The sequence below is a fragment of the Apium graveolens genome, chromosome 8 (genome assembly GCF_009905375.1).
Source record: "Apium graveolens cultivar Ventura chromosome 8, ASM990537v1, whole genome shotgun sequence".
Classification (NCBI taxonomy): domain Eukaryota; kingdom Viridiplantae; phylum Streptophyta; class Magnoliopsida; order Apiales; family Apiaceae; genus Apium; species Apium graveolens.
In genome coordinates this window covers 227,803,250-227,825,305 of record NC_133654.1, presented here as the reverse complement: position 1 = coordinate 227,825,305, position 22,056 = coordinate 227,803,250, and the positions used below count along the sequence as shown (strand labels likewise).

At 35.2% G+C, this 22,056-nt stretch overlaps 3 protein-coding genes and 1 long non-coding RNA gene across 5 annotated transcripts; 1 reads left to right on the top strand and 3 right to left on the bottom strand.

Moving 5' to 3' along the window:
- Window positions 1-79: 79 nt before the first annotated feature.
- Window positions 80-1,780, bottom strand: LOC141680406 (pentatricopeptide repeat-containing protein At5g39350-like). The gene has a single exon (XM_074486640.1). It carries the CDS (start codon window positions 1,778-1,780, stop codon window positions 80-82), a length of 1,701 nt encoding a protein of 566 aa, XP_074342741.1.
- A 1-nt stretch (window position 1,781) lies between these two features.
- LOC141680405 (pentatricopeptide repeat-containing protein At4g30700-like) lies at window positions 1,782-3,363 on the bottom strand. The gene is made up of 3 exons (XM_074486639.1): window positions 3,359-3,363; window positions 2,512-2,735; window positions 1,782-2,419 (listed from the first exon to the last, which is right to left on the bottom strand). The coding sequence occupies exons 1-3, from the start codon at window positions 3,361-3,363 to the stop codon at window positions 1,782-1,784; spliced, it is 867 nt and encodes a 288-aa protein (XP_074342740.1).
- A 154-nt stretch (window positions 3,364-3,517) lies between these two features.
- Window positions 3,518-7,047, bottom strand: LOC141678311 (caltractin-like). Of its 2 annotated transcripts, none has more exons than XM_074484593.1 (7): window positions 6,942-7,047; window positions 5,526-5,661; window positions 5,403-5,439; window positions 5,292-5,319; window positions 4,080-4,232; window positions 3,889-3,997; window positions 3,518-3,810 (listed from the first exon to the last, which is right to left on the bottom strand). In XM_074484593.1, the coding sequence occupies exons 3-7, from the start codon at window positions 5,417-5,419 to the stop codon at window positions 3,740-3,742; spliced, it is 378 nt and encodes a 125-aa protein (XP_074340694.1). In that variant the 5' UTR covers window positions 5,420-5,439; window positions 5,526-5,661; window positions 6,942-7,047; the 3' UTR covers window positions 3,518-3,739. The 2 variants fall into 2 exon arrangements, with proteins under 2 accessions (XP_074340694.1, XP_074340695.1); XM_074484594.1 differs by having other exon boundaries at window positions 3,889-3,991.
- A 2,107-nt stretch (window positions 7,048-9,154) lies between these two features.
- On the top strand, window positions 9,155-10,301 carry LOC141677585 (uncharacterized). Its single transcript, XR_012557475.1, has 3 exons — window positions 9,155-9,315; window positions 9,401-9,458; window positions 10,216-10,301. It is a non-coding gene; the product is annotated as an uncharacterized LOC141677585 (long non-coding RNA).
- The last annotated feature ends 11,755 nt before the right edge of the window (window positions 10,302-22,056 follow it).

The window sequence follows — 22,056 nt, the reverse complement described above, 5'->3', positions numbered from 1 at the left end:
AATACACCAAATTCATAAAATTTAGTGCTTATTTTGTGCCATTGGGCACACATTAGAAAGACCGTACATGAAAAGTCTGTTACCAGCACCTAAGAATTATGTACAGTGATGTTCCGGTTTCCCCGAGGAGACTATATCCAGGTACTTTTGGTACTTGGTTCCTTTCCATCTCAGATCTCACTCTATTAGCATCTGTCCACCTTCCTGCAGCTGCATATAAGTTGTAGAGGACTACATAAGGTCCTGAAGTTTCGGGCTTCATTTCAAGGAGTAACCCGCCAATTTCTTCCCCAACTTCAATATTGCCATAAACTAGACAAGAACCCAACAATGACTCCAGTATATTTGCAGAAGGTTTATATGGGGAGCTCTTTAAAAAATTTAAAGCCTCGTCTAAGTTACCAGTTCTACCGAGGAGATCCATCATGCAAGAATAGTGTTCCATTCGTGGCACTATACCATCTTCTACCATAGATTTGAAAGTTATTTTACCTTGCGTGACTGAACCAGTGTGGCTACATGCTGATAAAATACTCACGTAGGTGATATCATCAGGTATAAAGCCCACACATCTCATTTGTGACAGAAGACCAAGGGCAGTTTCACTGTCACCATGCAATGAATACCCATTTATCATCACACTCCACGATATTACATCCTTTTGAAACATATTGTCAAAGATCATTCTTGCACAGGCAATGAGTCCGGATCTTGCGTACAGATCAATCAAAGCATTACCAACCGCTACATCTTTGTCAAAACCCTTTTGTATTATGTAATCCATTGTAGAATTTGTCAAATAAGAATCGTTCAACTTAATACAAGCTGAAGTTAAGCTCAAAACTGTTACATAATCAGGTTCAATATATATCCTAAGTAATTCAGAAAAAAACAAAACTGCTACTTCGGCATTATTGAAATCTACATGTGCGGATATAATAGTATTCCAAAGTGAAATGTTGCTTTTCTCTCCCATTTGAAACAGTCGGCGACATGATAATATATCACCAAATCTAGTATACATGAGCATTAGAGCTGTAAGGAACGGAGTCTCCAGAAAAAACCCTGCCCGAACAGCATATGCATGAAAAGATTTACCTTGCATTTGGGAGTGGCATACGGACAAAACATTTAGCAAGGTAACATAATTTGGTCTTTGATCTTCGCTTATCATTTGATCAAACAAGTGCATAACCTCATTCTGCATATTATGATGCCTATAACCAGTTATCAATGCATTCCAAGAAATCACGTTCCTATCATGAAGGTTTTCAAATATTAATTTCCCAGAAACAAGTTCTTTGCAGTTGACATACATGCTAATAAGTGCATTACCTAAAGTTACATCAGAGGTAAAACCCCATTTAATGACACAACCATGAATTGCCCGACCCTGCACCAAATCCTCAGTTTCATGGAAGCAAAGGAGGATACTTATTAGAGTGACCAAATCCATGTCCATGTCTTTTCGATGCATTTGGTGGTGAAGTGAAACCGCATTTTGGTACTCTCCAATATGTACAAATCCAGATATCAACGTATTCCATGAAATAACATTGGTTATTGCCATCTCATGGAATAATTTAACCGCACTTATCATGTCACGGCAGTCAGAGTAAAATGCCAGCAGTGCATTAGAAATTTTAAGTTCCAAATTTAACCATCTTTTTAAGCTATATGCATGAGCAGATTTACCTAGTAGAATTGCACCAAGCTTGGAGCAGGGAGAAAGAACAGTAACAATGGAGACTGCATCTGGATTAGATCCTTTAAGTAGCATATCATGAAAGGTAGCCAAAACTCTCTTCCCAGCACTTATTATATATATACCCAGATATTATTGAATTCCATATCAGAACGTTTTTGTGAGGAACTCGATGAGAAATAAATTTAGCTGAATCCACATTCCCAAGCTTAGAGTACATTGATATAAGCACCGTAGCAACTGAGACTTGATTCTCATATCCCCTTACTAATACACAAGCATGAACGGCCTCTCCACAAGTGCTACCAAAGCTCTTGCAAGCAGGAACAATAGATACAAATGTCACCACATTAGGTTGCACATCATTTTGGAGCATTTGACGAAACAGCAGAAAGGAATCCTCAAATTTATGGTTCTGCGTGTATGCAGAGATCATAGCATTCCAAATCGTAACATTCTTTTGTGATAAACAATCAAAGATATCTCTAGCAATAGATAAATTCCCCCCATCACCATAAATAGAAATCAAAGCAGGAACCAAATATTCATCCAAAAGATAACCACATTTCAACGCAAACCCATGAATCGATACACCAACATGAAACTTACCCAACCGCGAGCATACAGGAAGCAAACTAGCTAAAGTACTTTCATTCGCTTTCAAACCCCTCAATCCAATCTCTTTAAAAACCTCAAAAACCTCATCATAAAACCCTTGCAAAGAATACCCAGAAATCAACGCATTCCACGAAACAAATCCGGGTCAGACATTTCATCAAACACCAATCGTGCCTTCCCCATTTCACCAATCTTGGCATAAAAATCAACCAAACCAGTCTGCACAAACACATTCCCCACAAACCCACTTCTCCAAACCTTACAATGCACTCCTCCAATCTTAACACTACCCAAACACGAACAAACCTTAGTAACAAAAGGAAAAGTGTAATTATCATATAAGCAACCATAAAGTTGACACCTTTTGTATACATACAAAACATCTTCATAAAACCCATGATCACAAAGTGACCTAATGAGCAAATTTTGTAAGTAAAGATTGGGTTTTTTTATCAAATTAAAAGTCAAAAGAGCTATTTGAGGAGCACCCAAGTGAAAGAAGTGGCTTAAAAAAGCTTCAAGTTGAGGTTTTTGAGGTGGGAATGAGCCAGTGATGATGAGGTGAGAAGTGAAAATTTTGAAATGCGAAATGGTTTTACAGTGGGAGAGTAAATTTTTGAAGGTACGAGTTGAAAAATTGTGAAGAGAGGTGAGGAGAGTAGAAGGTAGTAGCCGTGGAGAAAATAGACTCATAATGAGTTGTAGTGACTATTTCTGCAACTGTGATCACAACTTATTGAAGAATCTTTTCTCCTTAAAAAACTATCAACCTCTCCAATTATCAATCAACTGGATTTACATTTTTACATTCTTTTTTTTGTCAGGACATTTTTACATTCTTTGATTGATGCATAACGAAAATATTTTCGGCTCTCTTCATCCCAGTTCCTAATAACTAACGCTTAAATGGATCCCAAAATTCTTCCCACGCAAAATTCATTATATTTACGAGGAAACAACTCAATCTTTTGGGATGTATCTCAAAAAATATTTTGGGAGCTCTAGAATTTGTATCTAAATATCATATCTGCATACGTCATTTACATCATTGTCACTATGCTTTTGTAGAAATTTTCAACATTTCATATACATTTTGAGTCCGTCTTTCATCATCAAATTACATTTGCAACGTCAATCTAATTCCTGCTAGTCAGGTTAAAAGATGGTGGTGTTACATGTATATAGTAGCTGGAATTTTTGGTACAAATTGGCCATAATAACCGTACTTTCTCCATATATCTCGGTGTCTAAGCACGATATAGAACTCCATACATAAGTTTTTCTCCTAAGTAAGTACTACGTCTGCATTTTTAACTGGGACTCAACTTCACTAGTCAACTACATTTAGCTTATATCACACAGTATCACACAATATCACACAAACAAATGTATAAGAACTGCATCATAGAAGTTTACTTAGGTCTTGTATCCATAAGAGGTTCTTTTCATCATTCTCATGAACTCCTCAAAGTTTACTTCGCCATCACCTGAAATCACAAAACCAGGTTATATAAATGGGCGAGGCCGTGCAAGGACACAGAATATTTATTAAAAAAAGAACTCACGATCGCGATCCGCTTCCTCAACCATCTCCTGGATATCTCTATCAGTAAAACGTTCTCCCAAATCATTGGAAATACGCTGAATGTCTGCAGCGGAGATCTTCCCCTGCATCTAGAAAATGTAAAAAAATGTTGATATCAAAAGGTAATGGACAAAATAGACCTAAAGAGATAATCACAGTTTTTAAATTTACATTTTTATCTTGGTCAATGACTTGGAAAGCTTTCATGAGCTCGTCCTTCGAATCTCTTTCACCAATTTTGGCTGTCATCATGTACACAAATTCATCGAAGTCAATTGCACCACTGCCGTCCTTATCTACATCAGCAATCATCTGATGTATTTGCTGAAATTGAACACAATATGAGAAATTAGTCTTGCAACATAAGTATTACTGATTAGAAAATAATGACAAGGTACAGCTAAACATATGGAAACTCAATAAAATATCTGGAGAAAAAGAGGAGAAAGCACCAAGCACTAAAAGAATTAACACATAGCTAAATATGATTAAGCAAATTAAAAAACTGTTTTCAGAAGAAAACATTGAAAAAGACATATAAAGATAAGGAGACGGGCACTAAAAGATGTCATAAAAAGGTTTCAAAAAGCAATTAATAACTAACTAGTATTCCTGAACCGAAAGTCACATTGGAAACTAGAGTAGGTAGCTTGTCCAGCTTCCAAGTCCAGAGAGACATGTCATAACTTAGTGAAGATGGCTCAGTGATCATTTAAGGCATAAAATGTGAGTGCCTTAATAAACCTGACAATTGCTCTAAAGTTAGTTATGATTCGAATGAACTACCTGTAGTTCGATTGAACTTGTTATTAATTGAGCACCAAAACTTAGCACCTTGACTATGGAAAACTACCACAAGTTAATGTCAATTTACTCAAATACGTTATCAATTGAAAATTGAGTAATTGCAGCCCACAGTTTTTTCTACCTTACGGCATTTTAAGACAATGTAGTTGAAGTTTGTGCTAACTCTACTGGTTAGCTAGCAATATTTTTAAATAATTGCCAACAGAGAAAGATCATCAACTCCTCGCAAGTTCTCTTTCTCAAGTTAAGAACATGATCCCCAGGAAAGCAAAAACAAAAGCTCTCTAAGCCGGAGAATAATACCGCTTTAGTACAAATTTAAGATCGGTTAAACTTTCTCTTGCAAAAAGATCAGTCCAAAATTTATCTTCGCCCATTGCAACAATTAAAATTGAACTCTAAATACAATTTTTTTAAAAAAAACTAACAATTATATCAAAAGTGAATGCCAATTTCAAGTATGTTTATTCTATTATAAACAGATCAACCTATAAAAACTGAACCAGATAACATTAGTTTGGATGAAATCTTTCAATTGCACAGATAATGAATGAATGCTTCAGTACACGGAACTACCTCGTCATTCATTTCAAATCCCAGTGCCCTGAAATAATAAGAAGTTAGTTGTATTGTATTATGAAGTTCGTTGAGAATTTATTATTTATGTTAGTGATGGGATATTTATACCTCATTGCAACTGTCATCTCTTTGGCATCAATATTACCTGTATAATTGAGAAAAACAGAATTAAGTCATTGCAAGCCTATGATGTATTCATGATGTGTATTGTTAAGGGAGCAATGTGAATACCAGATCCATCAATGTCAAATAGCTCAAATGCTTCCTTGATTTATTGCTTTTTCTGTTGAGATAGCCCATGATGACGTCCTCTGGGATTATCTATCCTTGTAGCTCCTGCCCTTGTAGCTCCTCTGTTAAGACTCGCCTAACAAGTTTATATAAACAAACAATCAGAAAAAGAAATGCTTACCAGAGAAAAATGTTTGTGCTCTAAATATTATAGCAAGTGACTGAAGGTATATAGTAGCATCCCAAAGAATATATTTTCATTGAGAGTTAGAGACTACAAAACCAACTAGCTAATGCCTAGTGCTTTGAGGCTTTGCATGAGATGCGCATCTTGTAGGGATCAATAAAATGTCAAAATCTCCGAGTATGGTCGACAGCCTCGACATGAAATTATTGCATATGTACATCTTTTTACAATAATTGCTGAAACTAAATACTCCTAAACAGTTAACATCATCAGTGAACAATCATTTTTGAGCCATGAAACTAGTTGTGAGCACAAATTATAACTATTACCTAACCAGCAGTTGGAATAAGCACTTGTAAGTTTAACTTGCCTAACGTAACTATAAAATGATAAGAACACGCACATCAAAAACATGAATAATGATTTCAAAATAAGAAATGATAAAGAATAATCTAGTTGTCCGAAAATCTCAGAGAAAACTAATCTATGTTACTCTGGCGTAGCCAACATGTAGACGCACAACATAAGTCCAAGTGTCTTAAAAATATTTAAGATGCTGATATTTATTCCGGCAAACTGTTGTGTTCGTCTAGATGTCAAAAATAGGCACAAAAAGTGAAATAAAATAAAGAGTTCACGTCACACAACTCAAAAACTGATGTAATTCATTCCGGTATGCGCATGATTGTCCAAATACATTTTTTCTAAATAACCGGCACAAATGATTGCACAAATATTACTGGTGCTATTACTGCCGTTTTCTGTATATTTCTAACCAAATTAAGACAGGCTATTCTCCGACTTATCTCAACCGAAAAAAAGCATTGATCATCGAAGTGTTAATTACACAACCGATGTTCAATAACTCAACAAACTACTCCTTGACACACAGGGGCTCAGCAATTGGGAGCACCGAAAATAGCTCCCCGTGGCCAGGGTGGCCCTGGACTCAAATTCTAACAACTTTCAAGTACACAAAATCTTAATACAGCTTGAAACCATTTACTTATAACTTACGAGCTTTGCTTTCTTAAAAAGTTAGATGCAATTTTATAAGGAAACAAACCCTAGCAGACAAAATAAAAGTAAAAAAAAAACGGACAGTTCAACTCAAACTCAATTCACATGTACAAATAAAATACATAAGAATCAGAAATATAAAGTAAAAAAAATCAATTATTAAAAAGGGAGATGACAAAGACTGGGAGAAGAACAAGGCGGGGATTTACCATGTTATTGTGATGCAACTTGTGACGGGTTTTGCTTCGTTTTGTTTGGTTTAATGGAAGTATAAAGTATGGACCGAACTCAGCAGATGTACTTCAAACTCTAAACTTATCCTCTTTAACAGTTTTACTGTTTTTATTATTCTTACTGACTTATTATGGTAACTAGTTTTACAGCGGAGAGAGGCCAGAGATGCAAAAAAATCAACCGGGCAGGATTCGGGCAAATACGGCGATCCTTTTAGGCCGGGTATTTTTCTAAAATCAGGTCTTTAAATAGTTTATTAAAAAATGTATTTTAAAATATATTTTGCATTGATTCTTCTTTTAGTAGTTATTTTATTTTAGTTTTAATTATATTTTAATATAAGAATTTTTTTTATATTATTAGTAACACGAAATATATAAAAATAAAATAATGTGATATATAAGTAATTAAGTTTTTGAATATGCCAATTTAAGCAAAAAAATTGATTATATTTCAATTTTATTGAGTTAAGAAAAACAAGTGTAGGTAGACATTTTTAAAATTTTGAAGAAGAAGCTAATTAGGTTCACACAAAGAGAAAAGTTATTACTGGATCTGATTGTACTGAGAAATTACAAATTATTCCAAACCCTGACAATGCTCAAGTTGGAGAAATAACTGCTGAAATTCAACCAGTCACAACCACTGATATTACTCAAGTTGTTGACAGTACAATTCAAGGAATAAAAGCTGATCTTTCAAATCCTGACGGAAATTTAAATTATGATTCAGAAGGCTCAAACACTGATAAGCCAGAGTTAACTCTTGAAGAAAAGAAGAAACTGCTATGAGGAAGTAAGACACCTGCAACTAACAAAGATTCTTCTGAGACTATCTCAATAAAATCTACAGTGTAACTCACAGTCTAAAAGAGCTGGAAGAAGAGGTGGCTTGGGACTTCCAAATGTTGATATTTATACTAACAATGCTTTGATTTAAGAGAGCTTTAAAATCTGACAGGAATAGGAGAGAATGTACAACTTGAAGATTTACAGAAGATCATATATGTTCAAATAGCGCTTGATATGTATGATACAAGTAAGCCTAAGAAAAAGATGCTGTATTTTCTGGAGTATGGAAAACGTTGAAGATTTTACAAGAGCATATGAGAGATAAACCATGACCAGAGTTGGAATATGTTATCACATTACTTAAGGTAATCAACTCTACTACTGCCAGATGGGCTGCTTATCTGAAGGACCTAGTATACAGGAAATATAGAGGAATGACATACAAGTCAAAGTACACTCTAAAATATATTGATATATCTAGAAACACTGTTGATATGCAGCCTATTGGAGGAGCCAAAGTGATTATGTCTATAGGTGTAAAAGTTCTCACTTTCAACCCTGATGGTAAGAAAGTTGGTTTCTTGGAACTGGATGACTTGTCACTTGAAATATATAATCTACATGACCTCAGAGCTGCTATATATCAAAATGATGAATCTACAGAAGAGCTTAAGGATATCAAACAGAGGATGGAGATGTATTTGAATGTTCTTGAGCAAATCTACTCAAGAAAATCTTTGTTGATTGTAATAACCCCAATTTTTGGAATTTTTGAAGCCCTTATGAATAGTGATTTTGCTGATTATGCTGAATAAGAAAACTTTTCATACCACACTATGTAGGGGCTCTTTTATTGATCTTCTGGGATATTATTAGTACTCTATATGATAAATAAGTGTATGTAAAGATCATCAGAATCCAAATTCGAACACTTTGATTTTTCCCGAAAATCTACCAGATACAGAAAGAATTGAGTATAAGGTAACAGAATAAAAAGGATTTAAATTCAAGGATTATAAGAGAGGGTCATGAAAGGAATATGATGTATTGAGAAAGGTTAAAGAAACCTAAGTAATAAGATCCCGGGTATGATCCCTCAAACGATAAACGAAAACGAAAGTTAAGCGAACCGTATAACAGATCAGCAGTCATTAGGCAAGCAATTAGGAGTTAATCAAGGAGGTTAGGGATGATGATGTCATCAAACCAACAAGGTGTGGACAAGTGGAAGCATTATGACATGTGCAAGATGACATAAGCATGACAAGGGTTTTTGTTTTGTTGGTTGATTTTGGGCCATGTAAAATTTATGATGGTAAAAAGCTAAAACATTTTCCAAGGCAAAAAGGAGAAGAAACCAAGCAAATATCATAAAACACAAAATTTAGAAGTTGACTTTTGCTTCCAAGAGAAAAAGCTCTCGGCCAAAACAAACCTAGCAACTTTAAACTGCCATATCTCCTTCAATACTCACTCAAATGTTGTGTTCTATAGCTCGTTGGAAAGGTATTGAGATGGCCTACAACTCTTGTTCATAAGTCTCGTCCAAATAAGCAAGGTAAGACCCTCATTTTTACAGTTCTTTCAATCGGACTTTTAGAAACTTTAAAGCCTAACTTTGTGTTCTTGATTTCTTTGGAAAGATCAAGCTTGTAGGAGGCTCCGTAAGTCTTCCTAGTAAATTTACACCCTCCAAGAAAGGTATAAATCTTTACACCCTTTAGTAATAAGTTTGAATGTTGAAGTTTGGAGATGGTTTGGATGGATGAGTAGTAATTTGAATGATAAGCATGATTCGAGCTTAATTGTTAAGTAGTTTAGTTGAATTTAGAGATATTATAATATATGATTGGATTGAGATCCTTGAGCTTATTATGACTGAAATCAGTAGCATTGATGTGTATCTTGAGTTGTTGTTGATTGGTAGTTGGATTGATATGATTTGGAATGGTTAAAATTTGGGAAATAGCGTAAACATAGCCGTCGTAGTGTCCGATTTACTTTAGACTGTTTTTGCTCTTAACATCAGGACCCGAGAACTCCCTCTTAGGTTTTGACCATTGCCATAATTAGATAGTTCATGTTAAGAGATTCGTTTTGATATGTGGTTCGTTTGAATCCGATGTACGGTTTAGGAGAAGCGATCGTTTTAAGTAACGGCGTTTCGCGACCGAACCATTACCCCTCGCCTTACTTTAAAACCTTGGTTAAGAACTTTAAATGACTATTTGGGGTATGAAACATTTATGTAAAGTGGATTAGGCAGTTGGTAAGGTACTCGCAAAAGAATTGCTTTAAAATTCTTAATGGTTAATTTATTAAAAATGGTGGAGCCGAGGGTACTCGAGCGACTTAAGTAAATCGTTAAGCGCGAAAGCGAACGTTAGGACTCTAAATGGTTAAAGTCTAGTTTCTTAAGCGACCGGGGTTTAATTCCGACTTATGTTGTTGTTCATAGGTTATCGGACCCACTCTAAACTTAAGTCTATCCGGGAGCACTCAGGCAAGTTTTCTACCCGTATAACTGTTGTTGTGATGTATATGTGTATATGCATGATCTTGTGATAAATGCATATTTGTTATTAGCAAATTCTTGCGATATATTGGAGCATGTGATATGGTATATATGCATGCATGTTTCGTATTCTTGATTTATATATCTGTTGGTTCAAATGCTTATTAGTTGCATAATACCTATGCTAGAGATAAGCAGTAGTTGCGTATATCCTGAGTATAGGGGACCCAAAGGTGAACCCTTTTCTAAAACCGGGAGTAGATGTTCCCGAGTATATGATATATATATATATATATTTATATATATATATATATATATATATATATTGATATGGTTTTTAAAAACTATTAATCGAATAAGGTTTATTCGATAACTTCATATTATTTAATGAATATTACTTGAATATTCATTCGAGGACTTATGACTCCTTTTATTTTATTTAATGAATATTACTTGAATATTCATTCGAGGATTTATGACTCCTTTATATTATTTAATGAATATTACTTGAATATTCATTTGAGGACTTATGACTCCTTTTATTTTATTTAATGAATATTACTTGAATATTCATTCGAGGATTTATGACTCCATTATATTATTTAATGAATATTACTTGAATATTCATTCGAGTACTTATGACTCCTTTTATTTTATTTAATGAATATTACTTGAATATTCATTCGAGGATTTATGACTCCTTTATATTATTTAATGAATATTACTTGAATATTCATTCGAGGACTTATGACTCACTTTATATTATTTAATGAATATTACTTGAATATTCATTCGAGGACTTATGACTCACTTTATATTATTTATTGAATATTATTTGAATATTCATTTGAGGACCTATGACTCCGATTATTTACTGAAATATATTCTTTATTTTATTAAAGAATAAGGTGTCGATAATCAAACTTATTTTTGATTATTCAAATAAAGATAGTACTTTCGTATAAGTATATCTTTGGTTATTTAATACTCATTTCAAGTATAAGTTTTACAACTTCTACTTCAAGTTATTTGTATAGAGATTATCCTTATGGGAATATTATTTAATAATATTCAGATATTTTCTAATATATCGGGACTGATTTACTTTATTAAATCAGCATTACTCCAAACACTCTTTAAAGTATTTTCGAGTCTTCAAAATGATTTTTAAAGGTTAGAGCGGATCCCAAAACTCGTTTTCAAATTTAAGATCTTCCTTTTTGAAGGGGACTTGAATACTCGCTCAAAAATCTAAGGGATCCGGCTCTGTGGTGTATTTTATATTCGCAACAAGGTTGCTGTTTTGATAAATGAATTGATTACTTACCCAACGTTCGGGAAGTAAGTCCATCTAATTGAGTCGGCATAAGCGACAGGCCGGGGTACGGTCTATCAAAGTGTAAGTGGCTGGGTGGCAGTCCATCAACGGTAAGAGGCTGGGTGGCAGTCCAGCACAAGGTCTTAATACGACCAGGGTGATGACCGGTGGGGGATTCATCCATCTACTAGTAGAAAAGGTTACTTATTGGTATCTTTGCCTGATCAGCAAGATATCGGGTTTATGCCAAAATTCTTTTCTTTCCAAAATTCATTGGATATTGCAACTCTGTTCATACTTTACATGACAGAGGTTTTCAGGAAATGTATGAGAGATATATATATGGATATATATATATATATCGGGACTTAATGAAGTATCTCGTAACTTCATTTCATTCAATAATATTTCAAAGATTGAATCTGTTCAAGTCTTATCTTGTATTCTCATCTATGTGATGAACTTTTGAAACTAATTATAACTTGAACGGTGGTAGTTCAAGTAGTATTCGGAAAGATATAAGTATATTAGAGTATCTTGTAACTTCATCTTTTAAACTTATATCTAGTAAATGATTATCTTATGCATGTCAAAGATTTTCAGAAAAACGTTGAGACAAGGTTAGACATATGAGATCACCTTGCAACGATAGTTTTATATAGTTATTAACTGGAACTCTGTGTATATTATGCATGGAAGAGGACTTCCAAGATTTTGAAAAGTATATGTATATATATACTGAATTATTTTGCGACTTGGTCGCGTTAAGATTTCAGCTTTGTTCATTTCTTCTTGACCAAGACTTTCATGAGTACTATGAGAATGCTCATATATTGTTAATTATTATACATATTATTTTGGTGGGCTTGTTGCTCACCCTTCCTTTCTTCTTTCATCACACAACATCAGATAGACAAGATGAACAGGATCAAGCTCCCAATTCGCGAGCGGATAGGAAACGTTCCGCAGTTTCCTGTAGGTGTTGATGTCATTGTAGCTGAGGTAGGATCTACCAATAGGCTAGGCTTTCAACTTTTGATGTACCATACTTATGTATATTTATGAATTGTAATAATGGCAAAGAAAATGTAAATTTATTCAGAAACCCTTTTAAGGTGTAATGGCAAATAATTGTGGAATAAAATGATTCGTGTTACTTTTGGATATTCATCTCCGAGACTATAACTTTTGGTGTGTGTGTTTATTGTGGGGTCACAGTACAGAGTAGTTGATTGTGTATTAAGATTGGGTGTTATTAAGGGAAATGGAACTCGTGACAACCCGGATCCCCGACCCCAGATTTGGGGGTGTTACAGAAATGGTATCAGAGCCAGGCGTTATAAAACTCAGAGATAATGTGACGTTAAGATAATAAGTTCACTAAGATAATAAGAACTCTTGCCAAGTTCATAGTCGGGCTACCTAACATAGTACTGACAGTTAAAACCCTTATGGGAACCCTTATAAATATCGTGATAGAAGCGTAGTTCATTATCGTATATGGTAGCGGAACTCCGAACCCTGAGGTTGAGGAGCAACAACGCGATGATGTTTTATTACTTATTGGAGATCAGATTATGGATCCGATAGAGCGTCCTAACGCGGGACCGGATGATATTCATATTGAGGATGTAGCGGTTGAGGATGTTGTCCTAGAAGGGATTTTATTGCTGAGAAGAATCCCGTGGAGGATCCTGACAAGAATGAATAAAGGACCACTGAGGAATTGATGACTATGGTTAGGGCGACTACCAGAGGTAGGATTGGTCGGTTACTACCAGAGGTTCGTTCAAGTTCCTAAAGATAGTAGCCCCTTTAACGCGACTTACTCGTAAGACTGAAAAGTTGAATGGACAGAGAAATACGAGAACAACTTTCAAGAACTGAAGCAAAGATTGGTGACGGCCCCTATGATGGCGTTTTCGGATGGAAAAAGGAGATTTTGTGATGTGTAGTGACGTTTCGCATAAGGAATTAGGGTGCTTCTTATACAGCACAACAAGGTACTCGTGTACGCGTCAAGACAATTAAGGGAATGTAAAATTCGATATCCCCACCCATGAGCTTGGGCTCGTAGTGATAGTTTTGCCCTAAATATTGGAGGCACTACTTGTATGGAGAGAAGTGCGAGATTTATACAAGCCATAAGTGATCTAGTGCATTTTCACGCAAAAAGAGCTCAACATACGCCAGAGAAGGCGGTTAGAGCTAATCAAGAATTATGATTGGGAGATTCTTTATCATTCTGGCAAAGCCAATGTGGTGGCTGATGCCCTTAGTAAAAAGGAGAGACTCAAGATGATAATATCTTTGAGAGAGTTTATAAGAGATTTTGAGAAAATGGAAATAGAAGTGAAGGTAACCGGAGCCGGTACCGAAAAGCTGTGTGAGATTGCAATACAGACCGAATTATTGGAAAAGAACATATTGTGCCAGAAAAAGTGATGAATGAAGGCAGAGAGCCAACAAATAGATATGAGATAAATACCGAGAAAGATGATAAGGGAATAATGAGGTATTCCTATAGAATTTGGGTTCCAAAAGTTCAAGAGCTTAAAGATGAGATCTTAGATGAAAGTCATAGTTTGAGGAATAAGATTTAGAGCAAACCCTAAACGTGATAGTCAGGGAGGTCGCCATCACGATAGAAGGAGCCCATAACATAATGGAGTGGAAAATGAGGATTTTAACGTATAAGATAACCCCAAGTATGGGAGAAGGATGAAACATTTCAAACTAATGAAACAGAAAGTTGAGTAAGGAAAGGAGACCTGAAACGGTACTCCTATACGATTATTCATGGACCTTTCTAGACAGAACTTAGACTATTATCCCCAACCACCACCCTGAGGAAACAATGCGGTGAGAAAATCTTTCCGAACCTTTAAGTCGCTAAGCTCTCAGAGTTCCAAGGAACAAGTTGACCCAGTCAAGGCAAGAGCCTGGCTAAAGGAAATAGAGGAATCAATTGAGATTCTAAATGATTGACGAAGTGCAAAAGACTATTTTTCCACTTACCTTCCTAAGAGAGAGGCCACCCGCTGGTGAAAGGCCAAGGAAGGCACGGAGCAAGAGATTATAATAAACTGATTTAAGTTCAGTCAATTGTTTTCAGGAAAGTACTTCCCAAGGTTATGGAGATAGTGTAAAAGCTTTAGAGTCAGAACAAAGGCAGACGAGTATGATGAATTATGAATCTAAGTTGTAAAAGTTATCAAGATTCGTTCTGAGGACATGAATCCAGAATGACGGGATGTTTGAAATCAATACTTATGTTGTGTTGGTTCATGAAATAACGATAAGAGAAAGGAAAATAAAAGAAACTGAAGTGAAAAGGAATATAAAGGCAATAGAGTTTGAGGTATGATAAGAGAGTTGGGTATGAGGATACCCTAAAGACTCGTAGTAATAGAAATAGAAAAGTATGCATTCGTCAGGATGAGGGTGATTCACCATGAGTTAAAATTGATGGTTGAAGGCATAAGAGATACAGATATTTTATCCCCTGTAAGTTGGGAGGATTCGAGGAAACCTTGAGATAGTTCGAAGGATAAATTATGAGACGCGGATAGACTGAGGAGACAAGAAAGTAAGAAATTAGGAAAATTGGATGAAGGAAGTGACCTTCAAGAATGTGAAGTGTAAGACCGGTGGCATGATACCCAGAAAGGAAGACGCCAGGTATGAAAGATATCCCAACATTGAGGTGACTGTTGAGATAAACAACAAAAGTAAATAAGGAATTATTAAGAAGAAGTTCACGTTGAACACGACCAATATCTTCCAGAACATCCTTGTTATCATTACCAAATTAGGCAAGGAAAGCGGATAACCGTTGTTATCTTTTGGAAGCCATATTGATTGACCTCATTTTGAATACAAATGTTATTGTGAAAATTAGGCATATACTATCGAGGTGGGAAGGATTGAATAAGGCACCCTTATCAGGGACATATGACTTGATTTATCCATGAAAGGATGCATGTACCTTTTTAAAGGTGGAATAAAAGATAGAACATCGGTAACTTAAAATGAATCCTAGGGGAATGCATAAAGGTTGGCATTTCACCCTTAATAGGGATAGTATGAGTTTTGACAGTATGAATTGGAAAAGATTAAGGTAATAACAACCTTTAAGTATCAGTGGAGAAAATTTTTCAGAAACACATATGTTAGGTCCCAATTTGTTTGTAGAAGGGGGGGTTGAATGCAAACAATACCATTTTGTCGAATAAAATGCGGAATAAAATTGTAAAACAAAATTCAAGTTAAATAAAACTTTTATTAAACTTGAAAGGTGTTACAACTACGGTATCGGTTACAAGGGATTAATCTCAAATCAATTATTACAAATCTAGAATAAATTCGACATGAACTTTTTCTATTTTTCTAATTAAAAGATCAAATGCTAAATACGATTTGAGATTAAGTTCTAGGGATTTTGATCCGCTAGATTGTTACACAAGAACAAGAGAGTGATTTCTAGTTGATTGGATTTAACTTTACAAGCTAGAAATTGTAATCTTGAATTAGCAGATAAGATGAAATATTTGGCTGCTTGTTCTCTTTTTGTTCTTGGCTTCTGTTTGATTGCTCTCTGTATATTTGTAAATTGGATACTTCTGCTTCTTTTTAATCAACACAGCCGAGATCAAAATGAACTGGTATGACAATCCTTTGTCCAATAATACTTTCGGTGTGACAATCTTTTAGAGCTAGCAAGACAATTAAAATGAACTAGCAAGACTTTCGGTATGACTATTGATTGTCATACCGATTGTCATATTGGTTCAAATGAAATTGTCTTACTGAATTAATAAGTGATTTTAATCTAAATAATAATTCTATCAAGACAATCAACTGAATTAGCATGACTTTCGGTATGACTATCAATTGTCATACCGATTGTCATACTAGTACAATCAGTTGTCTTTTTAGAATTAAAACAGATTTTAACCAATTAAAATTCTGAAAAACCTTAATATTAATTCAGAATTAATTAATCAATTAATTTAATTAATCAAATAAATTAATCTTTGCAGATATAAATTATTTTCATAATTAAAATTATATGACTTAATTAATTAATAGAGAATTAATACTAACCCTGAGCAGCATCCATTCTTCTGACAATCTTCTGAAAGTCACTGAGACTTATGAATCAATTCCGCCACTTCAATGCTGACACTCGATGTACTGTCTGGTTCATGAGTGACTAACTTTCGTGACGTTTCTTCATGTCTTGACTTTGTTGTTCTGATTGAATCCTTGTAATAAATGATACCCTGACGAGATCTCTGTCACTTGATTAAATCCACGATCTTGATTTATATCACTGAGGCATGATCAAATTCTTGAACTTCTTCCAGTGAATCACCAAGTCTGCAGATGAACAATGTTTCTTTATTCTTTGACAGATGTTACTTTGTGAGATCTCTCTGATGATCCACTATTTACTTATTACATTCTTATTTGAGTTGAGTTAAATACTCGAATAAACGAGTAGGCTATGACATATGCCTTTCAATCTCCCCATATTTGCTTGTTAGACAATAACAACAAATACCTAGAGGATAACTCAACTAACAAATAAGAAAAAGATATAAACAGTAATGTAAAGTAAATAGCAGAAAAGTTCTGGATTATATTTAACATTTTCCAGATTCCAAATGAAATTTACAAGTGAATACAAGATAGATGTTCCTCTAGCCTGAACATATAACTACATTAGACTATCTTGATTCATAAAGCTCTAATCATATTACATTGAGTTTTGAGCTAATTGACTTCAGTTGTCTTCTCTTCTGACTTCACCTTCTTCTAAATCTTGAAGCAATTCCTTGTCAAAGACACGATCCTTTTCTGAAGTGAAGCTTGCTGGTCTGACTGGTTGAACTCCAACTGACTTCAGCTTATTCTTGAGTTGAGTGTACCTTTTAACATTCTTTTCACAATAAGCTTGAATCAAGTCAGCAGCTTGAGTCTTCAACATGGATGAATATCCAGCAGTTCTCAAATGATGTTCCATCCAGACCAGATGCTTAGCTGAGTAGTCTTTAAGAGATTGTACATCTAGCTGATAGATTTGAAGACAATCAGACTTAAAGAATCTCACCTGATGAGGATTGTTGACCACTTGAGGACTAGCCCTGCTGGCAAACTCTTTAAGCCTTTCTCGAAGAACTTCATTCAATTCTGAGCTTCTTTTGACTTTGTTTAAAAGAATCCAAATCTCTGACAGAGAACGATTCTCAAATAGATGAAGTGACACCTTGAATGATCCTTCACTCTGACAATATACAAAAATGCTCATCTCATTTAGGGATCTATCAAAAGCAGCTGTGATCCTTGAGACTTCAGTCTTGATAGCATTCATGTACATGTCATTGTTAGGATTTGAGATTTCCAGCTTGTCAAGAAGATGTAAGAACTGCCTATCATTGTTAGTGCTTAGCTGAGGCATATCAAGTACTCTCCTAGCTTCATCCCATTTTTCACCAATCTTTAGTCTGACATCTCTTCTCCTTTCTTGAGCCTTAATGTCATGAAGACGTTGCTTTTGAAGAGTTTTTGTTCTTTGTATGTCTTTCCTCCTGTCAATGATCTGAGAGACCTTCTTGAGTTCAGCTTCTTTTCTTAGCATCTCTGACTGCTCTTTCTGAAATTCTTTCTCAAACATAGGATCCACTGTATCTTCCTCTTCCCAATCTTCAAAATCACTTTCCTCTTCAGCTTCAAATAACCCATCTTTATCTTCCTGAACTGGTTCAGTGGGAATGTCAAAAATGTCAAAGTCATCCTGTTCTCCACTGTAGTAGACATCATCAGCCTTTCCTTTGTTTCCAGCAGAGGTATCTTTTTCCTTCCCTTTGGCACTACTCCCTTTCTTCTCCCCCTTAGTTGAGGGATCCTCTCCTGACTTTCCTTTGGAACCTCTATCACCTCCAGAGCCTGATCCTCCACCAGACGGTCCTTCAAAATAAGCTCTTTGTTCTTCATTAGGGCAATGAGAATTCTTGATCATGAAATATAAGTGCTTCATCCCTTCATTGAGATGTTCCATGCCCGTTTCTATCTTTAGAAATCTTGAGGAGTCCAGTGAATGATTCATCTCAACGAGGTCTTCAAGAGAAGTCATTCTTGTGTGTAGAGAGCAGAAGTTGGATATGTCATCAGCTGATAAATTTGGAGTGTCCTGAATAGAATTGAGCTTTGGTATTACAGTGGTCTTTAGATCTGAGATGTCATTCCTTATGATTGCAAGCTGATTGTTGACAGAGGTGGAAGAAGAAGACCGTTCAACCACTTGTGCTTTGAATGCTTGAGCTTCAGCTTGGCTTTTAGCAAGTTCTTCTTTTAGGGCAGCAATCTGAGCTAACAGGTTTACAGTATCAGTGTCTGTGTGTGCTCTCACCTGAATTTCACTCGTGTTTGGTTCACTCATCTCACGTGCATGTGTTTCTCTCAATATAATTGCTCGTGAGGAGTCTTCCAGTTGCTGTTCTTCTGTACCTGCATTAAAAATCACCCTAGCCTCTTCAAGAGAGGTCAGTGGTGGTGCAATGGGAATTCGCGAGTCCCGATCCTCAGTCAAACCTATCAAATCTTTTGGAATAGATGTCTGAATTGCTTCAGGGATAGATTGACCGAGTTGCCCTCCACTTTCTCCAGATAAATCTGCGAGTGGAGAATCCCATAAGGGAGCCAGAGGTGTTGGATCTGGGAGGGGAGAAAATGACTCTATTAAAGATGGCGGAGAGTCAGATTTTCCCTCTGAAGCATGTGACTGCTCTTCTGCCGTAACTATGGCAGGCACTGTAACCGACTCTACGTGCACTCCTCGCTGTGTGTCCTGAGTATGATCTGGGGAAGTGTATGGTTCCATTGTGAGTAATGGAATTGTGCTTGACTCAGTACAAGATGCCATGGCCCTATGGCGAATTTCAATAGATGCATCCTGTTGAGAGAATGCCTCTAGTAACTGTTCATTGGCCATTTCAAAGTCCATGTCCTGTTGAGAGGACAAGGATGGGCTTTCAGATGCCTCAGAATATGTTCTTCTTTTCTTAGGAGGAGGCAGAGCTGAGGGTTCACTCATATTTAACAATGTACTACTTCCTAGTAATCTCCTGGGTAACATTTTAGACAGTGGGGGAGAGGTTGAGATAGAATGAGACTCTGTGTTTGGCTCTATGACCTGGGATTGAAGCTGTGGTTCTACAACTTCATGGTCAGCCCTATCAACCACTGGGGGTCTGTCAACAGAAGTAGGAAGAGAGTGAGAGTGAGGAATTACTACCTGTAATGGAAGAGCCTGGGTGGCTTGAACCACTGGAGGTTGAGGTTGCTGTTCATGGCCGGGAAGATTGAAAATAGGTAAGGGAATATAATTGGCCATGAAAGCAGATACAAGTACTGGAACTTGCATGAATTTGAAGGTTGTGTCTTGGCGAGTGTAAATCTTTTTGCTAACTGGAGGGGGTTCAGTTACAGCAGAGTTAGCAAAAAGGGCTTTGTGTTCAGGGGTGAGTAGATGATCTGCTATAAGCATGAGAAAACGAGCATAGTAACATGATACCCTACGATTTGTAGAATGATCACGTAAAGCAGAAGTTAGACGTCTCAAGAGAATGGGAAAAAGTAGTTTGCCAAAATTGATCCTTTGATTGAAAACAACCGCAAGACCAATATACTGCAGAGTGGAAGTGATGTTATGAAAATTGGATTTTGTACAGTTGGCAAACACTTTGGAAAGTGTATCGAAGAAAATATCCCATTCAGACACCAAATTTGATTTAGAAAGTTTGGTTAAATTGATCACCCCCTGATAGTGAATAGCATTGAAAAAATTTGTGATATCATTTTCACAAATTTAACGCACGATTGACGACTGTTTCATCAACTACATACTGTGTGTTTGCGACGGTGAATGAAAAAGATTTTGAATCATCGGCCACAGTAGAAGTTGTGCAAATCAGTCTAAGTAGATCGACGTTTAAAATCACATTTGATTTAATAGCAGAGCTAACAATCGAATGGTCATTTAAAAATCTAATCCATGGCTTAAATTTTTCAACATCACATTTTTCCGGATTAAAATAACCAACCTGATTATGCGCGACAATTTGGAAATTGAGAGCCATTTAAAATAATAATAAGACACACGCTTTTCAGAATTTTAAGAATAATATTAAGAAAATTCGAATTAATTAAATTAATTTAATAATTCGAATTAAATTAATTATAGTCGAAAAATTTAGACAGAAATGTATCTCGTTAAAATTCCTAACTCACAAACACAGTTTTGACAAACCAAAAGACACAAATCAGAAATTGAAAATAAAAATAAAAAGTTCAAAATCAACAAACACAAATTGAATTTGAAGGGGCAAACTGATTTTTATTAGTTTTTGTTTTTATTTAAGAAAAATCCAACAGCACCTCTGTATATATATACTTGTATGTATATATCACAAAGTGATGAATCAGTTTGCTGAGTAAAAACTCGAGCAAGGAAGGAATCAGATTGATGGTTTTAGTTCGAAGAGAGAGAAGAGAGAAAACGAGGAAGAAACTGTTCGAATTTTTTTTTTTTTTTAGAAGTGATTAACTGTTGAAATGGTTTAAAACAATACACACACACGCTTTTATATTACAGCTGGTATGACAATCCGGGATTGTCATACCGATTGTCATACCAGGCAAAAAGAAAGAAAAACAATAGAATAAGTATTAAAATTATAACTGGTATGACAATCTGATAGTCATACCGATTGTCATACCAGTATAATAATAAAATGAAACTAATTATATATATGGTTTAAAACTGGCAAGACAATTGATAGTCATACCGATTGTCTTGCCAGTATAAACTATACCGACATATACAAACATATGCAAACATATACTGAAATGACTTTCAGCAAGACAATTCAATTGTCTTGCCGATTGTCATTGCAGTAGAAAACAAAATAAAATAAAAGGAACAGACTTCTATATATGTACTGAAACTATATTACAAAATAGTAAAACTGAAATAAAAACTTATAATTTTTACAGAAACAAAGACAATATTTCAGAATTAATTAATTTTATTCCAAAAATAGATTTCTGTTGAATTTTAGCAAATAAAATTCATAGAAAAATATTTTTAGAGGAAATAAAATATTCTGAGGTATTTTAAATTAATCAGGTAAGGAAAATAAAAATAGATAAGATAATATATATTACATAGAAATAAGCAAGAAATATGATAAAATGATAAAATAAATTTGCAAATGAATTTTTCATTTATGAAAAATTCATTTGTAAATTCATTCAAGAACAGATTCCAGATATTAATTAAATTAATCACTAAAACTATTCAACATGCCCAATTTACCAACTAATCTGGTAAATGTGGATTCGTCAAGTGGTTTAGTGAAAATATCTGCTATTTGTTCTTCTGTTGGAACAAAAAATAGTTC

What these genes read in the sequence shown, in the direction of transcription:
- LOC141680406 (XM_074486640.1), bottom strand. Translation starts at nt 1,780, where the DNA reads ATGCTACTTAAAGGATCTAATCCAGATGCAGTCTCCATTGTTACTGTT.
- LOC141680405 (XM_074486639.1), bottom strand. An exon ending in TGATTTTTATGCCAAGATTG is followed by an intron (nt 2,420 to 2,511) that starts GTGAAATGGGGA and finishes ATTCTTTGCAAG; the next exon opens with GGTTTTATGATGAGGTTTTT.
- LOC141678311 (XM_074484593.1), bottom strand. An exon ending in GATTTGAAATGAATGACGAG is followed by an intron (nt 4,233 to 5,291) that starts GTAGTTCCGTGT and finishes GTTCAATTTCAG; the next exon opens with CAAATACATCAGATGATTGC. An exon ending in TCATTGACCAAGATAAAAAT is followed by an intron (nt 3,998 to 4,079) that starts GTAAATTTAAAA and finishes TACATTTTCTAG; the next exon opens with ATGCAGGGGAAGATCTCCGC.